The sequence below is a fragment of the Hydra vulgaris genome, chromosome 12 (genome assembly GCF_038396675.1).
Source record: "Hydra vulgaris chromosome 12, alternate assembly HydraT2T_AEP".
NCBI lineage: Eukaryota > Metazoa > Cnidaria > Hydrozoa > Anthoathecata > Hydridae > Hydra > Hydra vulgaris.
The window spans coordinates 29238791-29255000 of record NC_088931.1 but is presented as its reverse complement, the minus strand read 5'-3'; the positions used below and the strand labels follow the sequence as shown (position 1 = coordinate 29255000).

General features: G+C 27.1%; 1 protein-coding gene and 1 long non-coding RNA gene across 2 annotated transcripts in view; one reads left to right on the top strand and one right to left on the bottom strand.

Moving 5' to 3' along the window:
- Positions 1-15190, top strand: part of LOC105848648 (uncharacterized) — a 32928-nt gene extending 17738 nt beyond the window's left edge. The window contains exons 2-3 of the long non-coding RNA XR_010642349.1: positions 6974-7094; positions 15160-15190. This is a non-coding gene — a long non-coding RNA (uncharacterized LOC105848648). The remainder of the gene's footprint in view (positions 1-6973; positions 7095-15159) is intronic.
- LOC136089110 (uncharacterized protein DDB_G0271670-like) lies at positions 6198-6830 on the bottom strand (the record flags this gene model as incomplete). Its single annotated transcript, XM_065814835.1, has 1 exon — positions 6198-6830. A coding segment is annotated over one exon (633 nt), but the record flags the coding sequence as incomplete, so codon positions are not given.
- Positions 15191-16210: the final 1020 nt, after the last annotated feature.

Sequence of the window (16210 nt, the reverse complement as noted above, 5' to 3'; positions counted from 1 at the left end):
AAAATAACTATATTATTTCAAAATGAATGTTATTTTTGAAATTTTTATATAATTTCGCTTCATTTGAGTACCAGGTTGACCTATTTTCGAGAAACTTTTTTTTTTTAAATATTAGGGACCCGTTAAATATTAAAGGGTTTTGGGGGACCTCTAAAAATATTTTTTATTCAACAAAATTTTAAACCTAGTGTTTTTGTATTATATAGAACACATTTAAAGGGTGGGAGCAGATTTTTTTCAAAAAAGTTGTTTTTAGCACCACCCTAGCGACTAGTCTAATAAAAATAATACTGCTAAAGCTGCAGATAAATGATGCAGTACAAAATGCAAAATATCAAGTCTTAACTAGAGTTAATTTACTTAGTTGTTGTTTGAACACAATCAGCACATAGTTGTCCACGCACGGTTATTTCCATACAGCTCTCATGTAACCAATCACGGCACGCGTCACACTCAATCCATTCATCATCAATGAGAGGATCAGTTGCTTCACCATATGCAAACCCACAATATTTGCAAATGTCCTCTTCTTTTTGTTTCTTTTCTTTTTTGGATTCTTTCTTTTTCTTTATAACCTTCTGTTTAACAGTTTTCTTCTGTTTCTTTTCTTTGCTGGTCTCTTTCTCTTTAGCTGCTTTTTTTGTTATTGGTTTGGTTATTTCTTGAATAAATGCTACATTTTCTTCTGATGTCAATTCATAAGATGGTGGTTTCTTACGTGTCCAATTGCTTTGTGGTTGATCTCTGTGTGGCACTGGCATCAAGTTTTCGAAAGACACATCGAGGTCTGCTTGTTCAATTGACACAATTGCATTTTCATCAGTGGTAGGTAAATAAGTACTACCAGCAATATCAGTATTGACATGTTGCTCATGCTGCTTATCTAGGCGAGTATTAGAATTAGATGCATTAATATTATCTTTATTAACTGTATCAACAAGTTTAGCACTAGAACTATTTGAAATATCTGGCAATTGCATTTCATTCAGATTAATTATGTCAACGGATTCGGTCACAGAAATCAACTGCAAATTCATAGCTGCATTAGGTACAGGTGGCTGTTCAATACTCGATCGCAGTGGCAAACAAGAATTTGAATATTTGACAACATATTGGGCTGAGAATCCAATGGCTCGGTTTACCTGAATGCCCTTGGCTCGGTTTATCTAACAGTTATGCAAAACCGAGCCAGGTTGAAAATTCGATTAAAAAACTTTATCATCGCTCAAATACATATCAACACTGTATTTTTTGAAATAGTTTCTCATATTACTAATATTACAATCATATTTACTATAAATAGTGTCAAATATGAAATACTCACTTTTCTTAATTGAAGCTAAACAAAATATAAGGTCTTAAAGCGAAAAAACGTTTTGTTACTACTCGAATGATTATAATTATACCACCGCGAAAATAATTGCTTAGCAACTGTTTTTAAAATATTCATTAGATTTTAAAATGAATAACTAATATTAAATAAATTGTTATAAATCGAAAGCATAATTTGATTTCGTAAAATTGCAATATTTAGGCGACCGGCTCGCTTTATCCGATGGCTCGCTTTATCCAAAATGACCCTATATTATTATATGGTATAAAGCTTTTTAAAAATGTAATATGATTGGACTGAGCAAAAAACATGTATTATTGAATTTATAATATAAAACCAATTTTATTCTTATTAACTGCATATTAAAAAAAAGTTAAACAAAAATTGGTTAAAGAACTATTTAAAATTGCAAATTAACTGTTTTAATTGAAAAATTATTAATTAATAGCAAATTATAAAAGAAATGAAAATATATAATAAAATTTTTTTTTTTCCAAAAATACAATTATGAAGAAATGAATCAAATAAACTTTTCAAGTTTAAATAAATGAAACCAAAGTCATAAGTAAATAATTGATAAGCATTGTAACTTTTTTTGATCATTTTAACAGTACCTTCTGTCATATTTCTGTAGTAATATTAACGTCTCAATACTTAGCATAAAAACTTATAAAAATTGAAACTAGCTAAATCATTTATTTGAATCATACTTAATATGATTCAAATAAATTACCATTCAACAAAAAGTAGTGGTAACATCATTAAAATTTTTTAACAACATTAAAATAATTTTACCACTACTTTGATTGCCATAAGAGGATTATTGAGGAGCGGCCGTATTCTCATCTCTCCGTTAAGCTTAACGGAGCTTTTGTCTGAAATTTCATTACAATATTTCTAAGTAAAGAAATGACGAAAATTTATACAAATTTGTTAAAATAAAACTTATACCAAAATGAAACATTTATGTTCAAAAAATTATAATTTTAAATAAATTTTTTATTAATGTAATTTAAAAGAAATTTTTGACTAACGCTCCGTTAGGCTTAACGGAGAGATGAGAATACGGCTACAGAACGTTTGATTACCACAAAAAATTTTATTTTTTCATTTTTATTCATTTTTATTTTTAGTTAAATCTGAACCAATTATTATAATTTTAAAAGCAGATTGAAGTTCCTCTTCATCCGCCCCTCCCCCTCCCCATGTCTTAAAATAAAAGCGGAAAATCAAAATTTAAGTACCAAAAGTGCTGCACCAAATAGAGTATGTGCTGCATGAAATAAATCAATGAAATTTGGCAGGTGCAAAGAAATTGTGTAAACTTAACATCGAGAATAGTATTGCAAAAAAAAAAAAACAAGCGTTTCTTCAATATTTACTGAATGCACAGTATTGTAAGTATAACTAAGTTTTTGTCATTTAAAAATTTACTTTAAAAAGTTTTTATTGTAATCAAAAGGTACAAATTTATAAATTTTAATTACTCTATTTTTTAAAAAACATCTATACTAATATATAACTCTAAATAAAAAACCTCAAAATACGTTTTTCCCTCAATAGCGAAAAGCAAACTTCAAAAAACGTGGCACAGAATTTTAGCACAAATATCGTTTCCGTAAAACGCGTAATTCTACGTACCTAATATATATGTATATACATATATATATATATATATATATATATATATATATATATATATATATATATATATATATATATATATATATATATATATATATATATATATATATATATATATATATATATATATATATATATATATATATATACATATATATATATATATATATATATATATATATTTACACTTACTATAGAGTGTTTAGGTATGTATTATTATATTATTATATATATATAGGTTTATATTATTATTATTATATAAATATATATATATATATAATAAATATATACATAAATATATATTTATATATATATATTATATATATATATTATATATTCAAATTAGTAACAAACACTTATCTAACTTTTTTCTTTAACTTTCACCATTGCTGGATCATCAGGAAGAGAATTTATTATTGTTCTGTTCTTTAAGAACATTGAGCACTCTATTTGTAAATTACACTCACATAATTTACATATATATATATATATATATATATATATATATATATATATATATATATATATATATATATATATATATATATATATATATATATATATATATATATATATATAAATTATATTATAATTTACTCTAAAAGTCTTTTTATCATATCAGTTGTTAACATTACTAACTTTGTCTTAATAAAATATCAGAATATAAAGTGTCGTAATGTTTTGACTAATAGTTGATAGCAACTACCCTTAAACTACATGGTTTACTATGGAGACTTTTCACCTTAAATTTTTTTTTTAAATCTACTTTTATGTATTTTATATTTGCTTTTCACCGATATGTTTTTTAAAATCTCTTTTTATATATTTTGTATTTGCTAATGCCTTATTTTTATTTGTGTTACAGATACAAATAAAATAAATTATACGAAATAACATTGGAATGAATTTCTAAATTTTTATCAAGAGTATTAACATATATATTTAAATCCAGAAACTTTACGGAAATTATAGAAATTTACAGAAGTTCTAAATTGACGTGTTAACAGTTTTTTAATGCGTTTTTTTTATTATTTTCTATTTACTAAGTCTAATTGCTATTCGAGTTCACCTTCTGGTGAATTTAAGTATTCTTTAAAGTCATCTCTAACTTGCTTTGCATCTTTTGAGTAGTTGTTAGAACCTGATGACAGTGGTTGCAGTGCAGCAGAACATGAATTATCTTGCCTCCAATCACCCGGTCTAAACCCAGCAGGACCGTCGATATCAGTGTAATTTGTGGGGCTGTAGAGATAATTGTTTGCTGAACTTTTTTTATCAGAAAGTTGTGTAAGGCTACAATCGCTTGTGTAATTAAAATTACTTTTTCAAGATTAGCAATAATTGGTCTGCAAAATATTCGAAAGCGTGATGTAGCAATTACCAAATGTATTTTTTATAACCCTTCTGGCTCTTGAAAGTCTGTAATTAAATATTTTTTGTTTTAAAAGAATGTTTTGATTGGGATATGGTTTCATCATGTGCCTTTTTAAACCAAAAGCATCGTCAGCAACTAAAACGTACGGTAGAATTTTAACTGAGTTACCAATATTTTCTGGATCAGGAATATTCAATTTTTTATTTCCAATTGCATAATCAAGAATTCAGTTATTAAAAACACTACCATCACTCTGTTTTCCAGAGTCACCAATGTCTACCACAGTAAATTCGTATTTAGCATTACAACCAGCTAGAAGAACTATGCTATGCGTTTTCTTATAGTTGAAATACTCTGATCCGCCATTATGAGGAACTTGCATAACAATGTGCTTGCCATCTATTACACCTATAGCATGCGGAAAATTCCACATATTTTCAAATTCTTTTCCAATTGTTTTTGATTCTTGTTTTCCTAATGGAATGTGTAGATAGTTTCTCTCTTTCAATGAAGTCCAAATAGCAGCACACGTTTCACTAATAATCCTACTGATAGTAGAAGTGCTGATTCTGTAACTTGCAGCAATAGTACACTGAGCATCACCTGTTACAAGGAATCTAAGTGTTATGACCAACCTTTCACTAGGACTAACAGGGTCTCTCATGGTAGTTCTCTGTTTTACAATGATAGGCGCTACGAACGAAAGCAACTCTTAACTCAAATTAAAATTCTGGTTCAGCGAAAAATTAGACACGAATTAATTCGCTTCGCGCGAATTAATACCCTCCGTGGAAAGCCACTTTCAGATACTCAATTTGTTGCGATATTTTTTGCGATGTTTTTGAAAAAAAAAAAAAGCGGTAATTTTATTTGCATTAAAAAAATTGGGGTTTTAATGAAAAAATTAAGGAATTTTTATTTTTCTTATAAGACATAAAAATTCTGAAAAATCATATCATTCAGCGTTAATCAATTTATTAGCTATTTTAAAACGTTGTGCACTAGTCATAACAATTTTTAATGACTTATTCGAAACAATTGCCAGTGTAATTCACCAAATACATAAGAATCTGTACATAAGAAGCAACAAAATTTTACAAAAAAAGGTACAAAGTTAAAAATAGAAAATATTTGACATGCTTTGCTTACTTATGTAAAAGAATAAAAGACGTAACCAGAGGTAAACTTTGAAATTGTTTTTATAAGTAACAAATAATCAAGCAAGAGGTTTAGTTTAAAACAAACTGCGTGCAAAAAATTAAACACTAACATTTTAACTAATTTAGAGAATAGAACACCTGTCAAATCTTTTAGATTTTTCTGAAGCGTTGTAGACAGTGCTGCATTAAAGATTTTATTTTAACTGCAAGAAGCCATATTTGTTCTTACATGTTTATTTTATCATACTTGTTCTTACATTTCAATAGATAAAAAACAGTTGTGTATTTTAAAATCATGCCGCTATTTATCAATGATCGAAAACTAAGGGTGGAATGCAAGAAGCGAACTTGAGTCAAATTCGACTTGACCCCTTGTAACATGACTTGAACCCTTGGAACATTGTAACCAATAGCGGCAGAGTATTTTTTGAGGGGAAAACCCATACTCTGCCGCTATTGGTTACTATGTAAAGTTCAAGTCGAACTTGACTCAAGTTCGCTTCTTGCATTCCACCCTAAATATAGCAAAAAAAACCTCATAAAAGAGTAATCTTTTTAAAAAATTAAAAGTTAAATAATGAGATAAATTAAAAATATTAAGTACTGGGTACTAAATCTATAAGAAATTAAATTTTTTATTTAAACATTAGATTGCCTAGATAATAAAGTTATAGGAAAATAAAATTTATGCGTCTTTTTTGTTAGAACTAATACTACAACAACAACTACTACTACTACTACTACGACTACGACTACGACTACGACTACGACTACGACTACGACTACGACTACGACTACGACTACGACTACGACTACGACTACGACTACGACTACGACTACGACTACGACTACGACTACGACTACGACTACGACTACGACTACGACTACGACTACGACTACGACTACGACTACGACTACGACTACGACTACGACTACGACTACGACTACGACTACGACTACGACTACGACTACGACTACGACTACGACTACGACTACGACTACGACTACGACTACGACTACTACTACTACTACGACTACTACTACTACTACGACTACTACTACTACTACTACTACTACTACTACTACTACTACTACTACTACTACTACTACTACTACTACTACTACTACTACTACTACTACTACTACTACTACTACTACTAATACTACTACTACTACTACTACTACTACTACTACTACTACTACTACTACTACTACTACTACTACTACTACTACTACTACTACTACTACTACTACTACTACTACTACTACTACTACTACTACTACTACTACTACTACTACTATAAAAAGCACTATTAATGCTTTTTTCTTATTTGTTTAACGTTATAATTCAAAACAAGTTTTACAAACTTTTCCTTTAGAAAAATTGTTCTAGTTTTTAAAATAATAATAAACTATGATAGCAATAGAACGAGTTTTATAAACTTTTTTGTTTTTAACTAGAAATAATTGGCTTCTTTCTGTTTGTGTTTGTCCTGTCATTCACATTCGGCTGTTGCAAAGAACTACACACTTATTATACATACTGTTTACGCTACAGTTCAATTGAAGATTCTCAAACAAGGTAAATTTCTAATATCGACTTAACAAAAAAGATTTAATGACAATTTAATGAACTTTAATAAAAATTAAAATTTATAATTACAAATTCTAAAATATTGACTATTTCTAAATTTAATTAAACGGTTAATTTATGATACGCAGAGTTTACAAATAGCTTTATTAGTGTTATCAACTTCGACTAAATCGACTAAAAGTCGACTAGTCAAAAGTCAAAATTATTCGACTTTAAAAAATTGAATCATCGATCTAATCAACTATGGACTTCTTACGAATCGACTAAAAGTCGATTTAGTTGAGAATTAATCTTAAAATCCTTATGTCTTTATTCGATTTTAATTTTTTAATTTTGAATTTTTGTTTGTTCATTTAATAACAATAGTGTATATTATAATTATTAGTTTTTTGTTTACTCTCTTGAAGTTTTATCTAATTCAAATCATGTTAGCATTATTTATACCTAATTATGCTTTCGATTATGTATTTTATTAATTTTTTTCTTTTCTTTTGTTTACTCGATGCTTATGATTTTCATAAATACAGGGCTGCTTCAAGCTGACTCGGGACCCTGGAGCAAATCTAAATTGTGAAACTCCAAAATCTAAATGTCATCTATACAATCACATAGTAAACATGATTGTAATGACTATTTAATATATAGCAAGTATTAAAGACAGTCTCTAAATCATTGGGGTCTGGGAATAGATTGTCTCGCTATCGTAGCAGCCCTTCTCTGTTGTTTTGCTCCATTTTAGTTTAAACGATGTTAAAATAAAAAATAGAAAGTAAATATAAATTTTTTTATTATTTTTATTACTATTTATTTCAAATAAATAAATTATTCCTATATTTCAACTAAACCGACTTTTAGTCGATTTCAAAATGTATTAGTTGATTTTGATCAACTTTATAAAATACTTTAGTCGATTTATCGACAGTCGAATTATTTAATAGTAGTAACAACACTAAGCTTTATTCTTTTGATTTTCTGATTTTAACGCATAACTTTATTTTTGTTCCTATTAATAGATAATAAAAACATTTAGAACATATAAATAATAAAACTTGTAAATTTAAAGTCTACATTAAAAATTAAAATATAAAGATATCTTAAAGGCAGTGACGGATCCAGGGGTGGAATGGGTTTTATGCATCCCCCTCTCGCTTTTTTATTCAAAAATGGGAGGTATGCATCCCCTCTTCCCCTCTTACTTTTTAATAAAAAATTTATATTGTTATGTATTTACATTTACACAATATCAAAAGTTTTTAAAAATACAACCCGACGAAGTTTTTAATTCATTTTTAAAGTGAACTGGAAAATTATTAGCAAATCAAAGTTAGTCAAAATAATCTAATTACAAAGGAATAGTGCGGAGTATAAAATGAAAAAATAGATTAAATTTGTTCTAAAAAACGGCTGAGATAATAAATTAAAAATATTAAGTACTGGGTACTAAATCTATAAGAAAATACATTTTTTATTTAAACATTAGATTGCCTAGATAATAAAGTAATAGGAAAATAAAATTTATGCATCTTTTTTGTTAGAACTAATACAACAACAACAACTACTACTACTACTACTACTACTACTACTACTACTACTACTACTACTACTACTACTACTACTACTACTACTACTACTACTACTACTACTACTACTACTACTACTACTATAAAAAGTTGCAGAATTATCTTTGAATTTTCTATTGCCTTTGATACTAATAGTTTGCATCATTTGCTCTACTATGCCCTCCTATGATGGTTTTTCAAAAAATCCATTTTTCTCCGTTGCAGAATTATCTTTGAATTTTCTATTGCCTTTGATACTAATAGTTTGCGTCATTTGCTCTACTATGCCCTCCTATGATGGTTTTTCAAAAAATCCATTTTTCTCAGTTTAATTTTGGTCATTTTCAAACACCAGATTTAGAATTCATCACCTTTTAATTGCTTCATATCGTGTAATTAAGGATTCGTTAATCTATTTATTTCTTAGTTTTGAGATCAAAGAACTTTTTTTGGTCAATAATAAATGTCCTCATAGGAATTATATTTAGAAAACTAATTATAACTCTTAATTTGGTAAAATTAATTTTCTAACTATTTTACCAAATTAAGAACTATATTTAAAAAATGACTTTATTGCATCTTTAATATTAAAACGTCTTTTTATTCCATTACATATTTGACTCTATAGTGAAATGACTCCGCAGGCATCAAGGTACGAAAGTAAATGACTGAAGATGAAACGAAATCACTGAAGATGAAATGAAATCATTGAAGGTGAAATTACAGGCATAATGGTGAAATGACTCCGCAAGCATGAAGGCTTGCTCGTACGAGCAGGCCTAAAATAAAATATTTTATTTTCCTCAATTTTGGTTTAGGTTGAATTGATTATGAAAGATAAATAACAAAAAAAAAAAGCCAGAAATTTTTTGAATGCTTCAATTATCAAAAAATAGTAAAACTTTTTATACTACAAAAATATAATAAAAAAATGGTAGATGTTGAAACCATATCGAATTAGGAGCAACCAATAGTTGATGAACGCTATGGCACTGTAAATATTGTTCCTTTTCTCTTTTCTGCTATTGGAATAAAAGTTTTATGATATAAAAATGTCTTGTAAAATTTGTATCTTATATATCTATTTGAGCGAACATAATTTTTTTTTTTTTTAGAGCCTTATAATGGCTTGGTGGTTAGAGTTTTGACGCGGAAAATTATTTTCCGCGGTGCTCAGTGTAAGATCGTTAGTTCTTCTTAGAGCACCTTAATAATTAGAAAATAAAGAAATAAAAAAAACCTTAAACTTACAGTATAAAGAATCAAAAAGAAAACCCTTTTTCTAAATAAGTCCAGACTCTCCTATAAATTAGTAGCGCCTGATCTTATGGAATTTCTTTATTTAATCAGATAAAATATTACACATTGCTTTAAAACCAAAGACGAAAATGTCTATTTTTAATGGTTTCCGGCTGAGTTACAAATGTTCAACTGCTTTAAATAAACTAAACATTGGGTTAAAGCGTGTCTAATGATATAATAATAATCAAATAATATTTTGCATTTAAATGATTTTAATTCTATTAAATTAATAAAAAACTAACATTAATTGGTATTACATACCATTTGTAGATTAAAACAACTTAATCAGTGGTGTCTCTGCAGTAGTTTTAAAACGTTTCAGGGTCAATGTCATAGCATATGGATATCAGAATAGTTTTCAGTCTTTCTTCAAGTTCTTTATCCACATTAATGGTATTAGAAAAAAATTCTGAATCTTAAAGTGCTCTTCTTGCATCATTTGTATTACCAAAGGTCTGGTCAGGTCCAAACTGGTCTAGGTTGGTCAGGTCCAACCTGAATTATTGTCCGCTAGAGCATATACTGCCTTTATACCATAAATAGTAAAATTCAATCTTATAGTTGATTTTGTGGGTAGTTTTTCCTGCTTTGATCAAAAATTGTTGTTGATTTAAAACTTTGGATCTTAATCTCTCCTCTCTCTCGACACAAAGCAACTTGGACTTCTTTCCATACTGAATTTTAACTAGCCGGAAAATGCGTGAGTTTGGTTATTTTTGGTTGTCAACAGTTAGTTTTAAAGGTACTATAATAGCCAAATATGCTTTCTTCATTTGATATTGGCTGCTGTAGATCTGTGTTACTTTATTTTTGTTTGTAAATACTCTGGCTTAAAATCCCCCGTCAAAATCTAATTTGCGATGCAAAAATTGATTTTCATCAAGATAAAAGTTTACTAGAATTGTTCGGCTTTCAAGAAGTTGTATTAACCGCTGGAGAGTATGATTAAAAATACTTTGAAGACCAAAAACTACCTCAGTTTTATCCACCTGAACCCAATACGGATAAAAACTTTGTTATTCTGCAAACAGATCATGAAATGTTGGATAAATATATGCATTGTGCGATAAGGAACTATTTCTTATCATTTGAGACTGAGGGTATCTAATGTACTAATTTTTATGGGTTTATCTGATTTATCGAGTATGCTTCCTTTTACTGTAACAAATTTTATTCATCTGTTTTAATAACTTTCTGAGCCTTAAATATTGCTATGATCAATGCTTCTGGATGCTGTTGAGCTAACACCGCAACTCTATAACGCAATAATTTTTTTCTTATCGCATTTTTTAAACTCTATATGAGCTTCTGACATGAACTTTTTGGGACTTTTGAATTATGCCTTCAATTTTAAAACTACTTTATCAACAGTTTGTTTAAAATCTTCAATTTTAATGACTATTTTATTTTTCTAAAATCCACTAACTGTTTTGTTAGATTAGGGCATGTAAAGCCGCCAATAGTTTGATCTAAAATATGTTGTCTCTTCATTTCGAAATTTCTTTTAGAGTTACTAATTTATGTTTACTACTTAAATTTTTGACGATACACACACACGCACACACACACGCGCACGCACACGCGCACGCACACACACACGCGCGCTTCTATATTTAACAAGTATTATTAATTTTATTATTGTTTATTCTATAAAATATGCAAAATAATAGTTAATAAATATACAAAAATAATTTAATCATAAAATGCACTTTAAAAATGCAAAGTTAAAGTGTAAAATGCAAAGTTAAAGTCGAAAACACTGTGGGATCATGTGAGACTTTTTTTATAGTTAATTTTAAACGCAGAAGTTGAATTTAAAAAAGTTTGTGAAAACATGTCTTTAATTATAGTTCTAGATATACAGTTAAAGAAAATTTGCATGATTTCATAAACTTTTTCTTTTATTAGAAATAAAAGGTTCTTTTATTAGATATAAAAAATTTTAAAACTATTAAAAAACTTGTAGTTTTAGAAAAAACATATTTTTTTGTCTTGACACCATTTTGAAATGTAAATAAAAATGTTGCGAAATTCACTGAATTTTAACTTTTCTCTCATTATGTACACTAAAAGCCTCACTTTACCTCGAAAAAATTACTATCAATACCCTAATACCACTAATATATATGCCTGAGGGTATGAAAAAAAGGTTTTCGCTTTATTTTGTCAATTGGCTTTATTGCAGCATTTTACAACCTACGAAAACTCTTTTCCCCATTCTGGATTCTGAAAAATATAAATCCATAAACATCCACCAATTACAAAAACATTAGCTGCATTATCGTTTTTTTTTAATTTTAAACCATTTTAAAACTTTTCAGTTTTTATTATCCACAACCAGCAATACATTATAAAACGATTGTATTAAGCAATCATTATAAATACAGAATTACATTATAAAACTATGTGTTAAGAATAAATTAAAAAAAAAAGTTTTTTGCGTCTATAATCTGCGTGATTGTAAAGTATGTATGCATGCATGTGTGTGCTTGTTTGTGTTTGTGTGTGTAAATATATATATGAGGTTATGAATTAATATATATATATATATATATATATATATATATATATATATATATATATATATATATATATATATATATATATATATATATATATATATATATATATATATATATATTTATATATGTGTATGTGAGCGTGATTGTAAAGTATGTATGCATGTATGAGTGTGTGTATATGAGGTTATGAATTATTATATATACATGTGTGTGTATATGAGGTTACGAATTATTATATTATATATATATATATATATATATATATATATATATATATATATATATATATATATATATATATATATATATATATATATATATGTATATATATATATATATATGTATATATATATACAGTGTTGTATTTAAAATACAAATACAAATACTGGATCAAAAAGTAATTAAAATACAAATACAAAATACACTCAAGCGAAGGTATTTAAAATATAAAATACAAAATACTCAATATAAAAGTAAAAATTACAAAATTAAAAATTTAAAATACAAAATACTTTTGGAAAGCAAAAAATAAAAAAGTGCAATTAAAAGTGCTTTAAAGCAGCTAAAGTTTAAAATGACAATACAATCTAATTTTAACGCTTATTGGCTTTCAGCAACAACAATTGTTCAAAATTTTTATCTCATAACCGATTGCAGCGTGGCACAGTTGTTGAGGCTCCTTTAGAAAACAGGCATTCAACTGGAGCAGACGATGGAATAGTTGCATTAACAACTCTGAAAAGTTTTTTAACAACTCGATATTGTAAACACTCGATAGTGACTGTTGACTGACTAGCTTGCATGCAGATTTAGTGATTTGAATTCAAAAAAATTATCAGTTCTAGATGTTGATGCATTGTCAGCATCTGAAGAGCTTTCAGCTAAACTGATAGTTTGTGACTCTTCTATGAAGGCTTTTTAACCCAGTCTCTTTTCCTCTAAAAACCCATCGCAGTTTCAAATGAGGATGAGATTCAGCTGCAATCGAATAGATTTTGGATGAACTCTGGTATTCTAAAAAATATGGAAACTGCTGATAAATATTTTAAATCAATCCTTCAAATAAAGTTCCACTTTGGATAACTTTTAAAATATCCACTTTGGATAACTTTTAAAATATCCACTTTGGATAACTTTTGGAATAAGCAACACAAGTTTCTTTCGAACTTGCTAAACCTTCAGCATCAGGAATCCCAGGAAACAGTTGTTTTTTCCTTGGAGTTTCTCTAAAGCATCAGCAGTAGGTTTCATAAACCGCTTTTATTCTTCCAATACCTCCAACTCCACTAGTTTAAAACGACGTAATTTCAATGCATCCCCGATTTGGGGGAGCTTTTCTTTTACCCTTGGCTCCAAAAGTCGACATATGGCATTATAAGTTAAATTTCATTGAGTCTCCCCTGGTGTCCTAAATGAAATTTTAGTAAAATTCTCCACAACATCGAATGCTTGTGTACTTCGGCTGACACGTGACTACAGTTTTGAGCAATTAGCTATTGCTCCCCAAGTGTTGTTATTTATAAAAACCTTGTCCAATTCTAATCAATTTTGGAATGTCAGCTTTACATAATCATGTAAAGCTGAACCATTACTCCAACAACGCTCAGTGAAAACAATTGCTTTTCTTTATTCACACGGCCTGTAATCAGCCATACTTTAAATATTATCAGCTGAAAAAACTTTAAATAAAAAATTTTAATTTTGTAGTTTGAAAAATACTAAAAATACAAAATACATCCAAAGTTGTATTTAAATACAAATACAAAATACTTGATTGAAAAAGTATTTCAAATACAAAACAAATATACTTCAAAAGTATTTAAAATACCAGTAATTAGAACACTTTACAACACTGGATATATATATATATATATATATATATATATATATATATATATATATATATATATATATATATATATATATATATATATATAAATTATGTTAATGTATTCTACAAACAGAGAAATTATTAACATAATTTATATATATATATATATATATATAAATTATGTTAATGTATTCTACAAACATGTTCTTAAAGAACAGAGCAATAATAAATTAGTAAAAACACTTATTTAATTTTTTCTTTCTTCTACACTGTTTCTCCATCAGTAGGTTCATCAGGAAGAAACATTAAAAAATGTCTAAACATTAAAAAATTTTCAAATTATAGAAAAAATATAATATAAAAATATAGTAATATAAAAACAAATGACTAGTCCAACTTTTTCCAAATTCTAAAGAATTCTTTTCATGAATTTTTAATTATCTAATGTAGTTAATGCAACTTCTTGGTTGCAAAATACTACAGTTATTACATAATTAATTATAAAAATTCCCAACTTCCTGTGAAATAATTTTTTCTATTATTTGAAAATTTTTTAATGTTTAGACATTCTTCCTGATGAACCTACTGATGGAACAACACTGTGTAGAAGAAAGAAAAAATTAGATAAGTGTTTTTACTAATTTATATATATATAATTATGTATACATATATATATATATATATATATATATATATATATATATATATATATATATATATATATATATATATATATATATATATATATATATATATATATATATATATATATATATATATATATATATATATATATATATATATATATTAAAAGATGATTTTTTTGTGTTTTTTTTTAGAATGAAAAAGCACGCGTTAGCAACCCTAATTTACGTTTTAAAATTGATCTTGCTTTACGTATTAACAATGTTGATAATGACATTTAACGTTGGTATAATAGCTTTAGTAATGTGTGGAGTTGGTTTGAGTTACTTTTTTATAAATCCTTTTATAACAAAATCTATAAACAAAATGAATTCAAATATTGCAATGATAGAAAAAGAAGGAAAATACGAATTTATAGAAAGCACATTAAATGATTAAATATATAATATTTACTCTAGAATTATTCAATGTTTGCAGCAAATAAGCTTCTAGTGCTAGATATGTTTAAAAATCAATAGTTGCAACTCTATAGTTGCAACTCTACTTAAACTCTTACTTTCACGAGTTATCATTAAAAAAAATATTGGATGCGTTTAATGTATTCTAAATATTTTTTTGTTCAAAAAGTTGGGTTTTTTTGTTTTTAAGCTATTTTTGCAACTTGAACGATTATGTTTTATCAGCAGCTTGTTATTGGAACGTTGAAAAATTTTGTCTAAAATTAGACAAATTCATTTTTTGCAGGTTTTTTCACTTAAATAAGAGATTTGCTAAAATTTATTTGTAAATAAAACAACTACTTGCATATTTGTTCACTAAACTAAACATTGAAAATAAAACTACAAATAAATCTTTAATTGCTGAAACATTTAACCAATACTTTATCAGTGTAGGTTCGACTTTGTGTGGGGTATGATAATGTTAGTAGTAATGTAATTAAAAAATCGATAAAATACTTAGCAATCCTTCTTTTACATATTTTTAATCTATATTAAAACTAGGTATTTATCCGGAAAAACTTAAAATTGCGAGGATCATACCTATTTTCAAAAATGGAGACATTTCTAATCCTGAAAATTACAGACCAATTTCAATTCTTTCTTGCTTCTCGAAAATCTTAGAGCGAAATATGTATAACCAAATTTTAACTTTTCTAAATATAAATAACATTCTATATAATAAACAGTTTGGATTTTAGCCAGGGTATTCAACTGACCATGCCATTATTAATATTGTTCACGATAT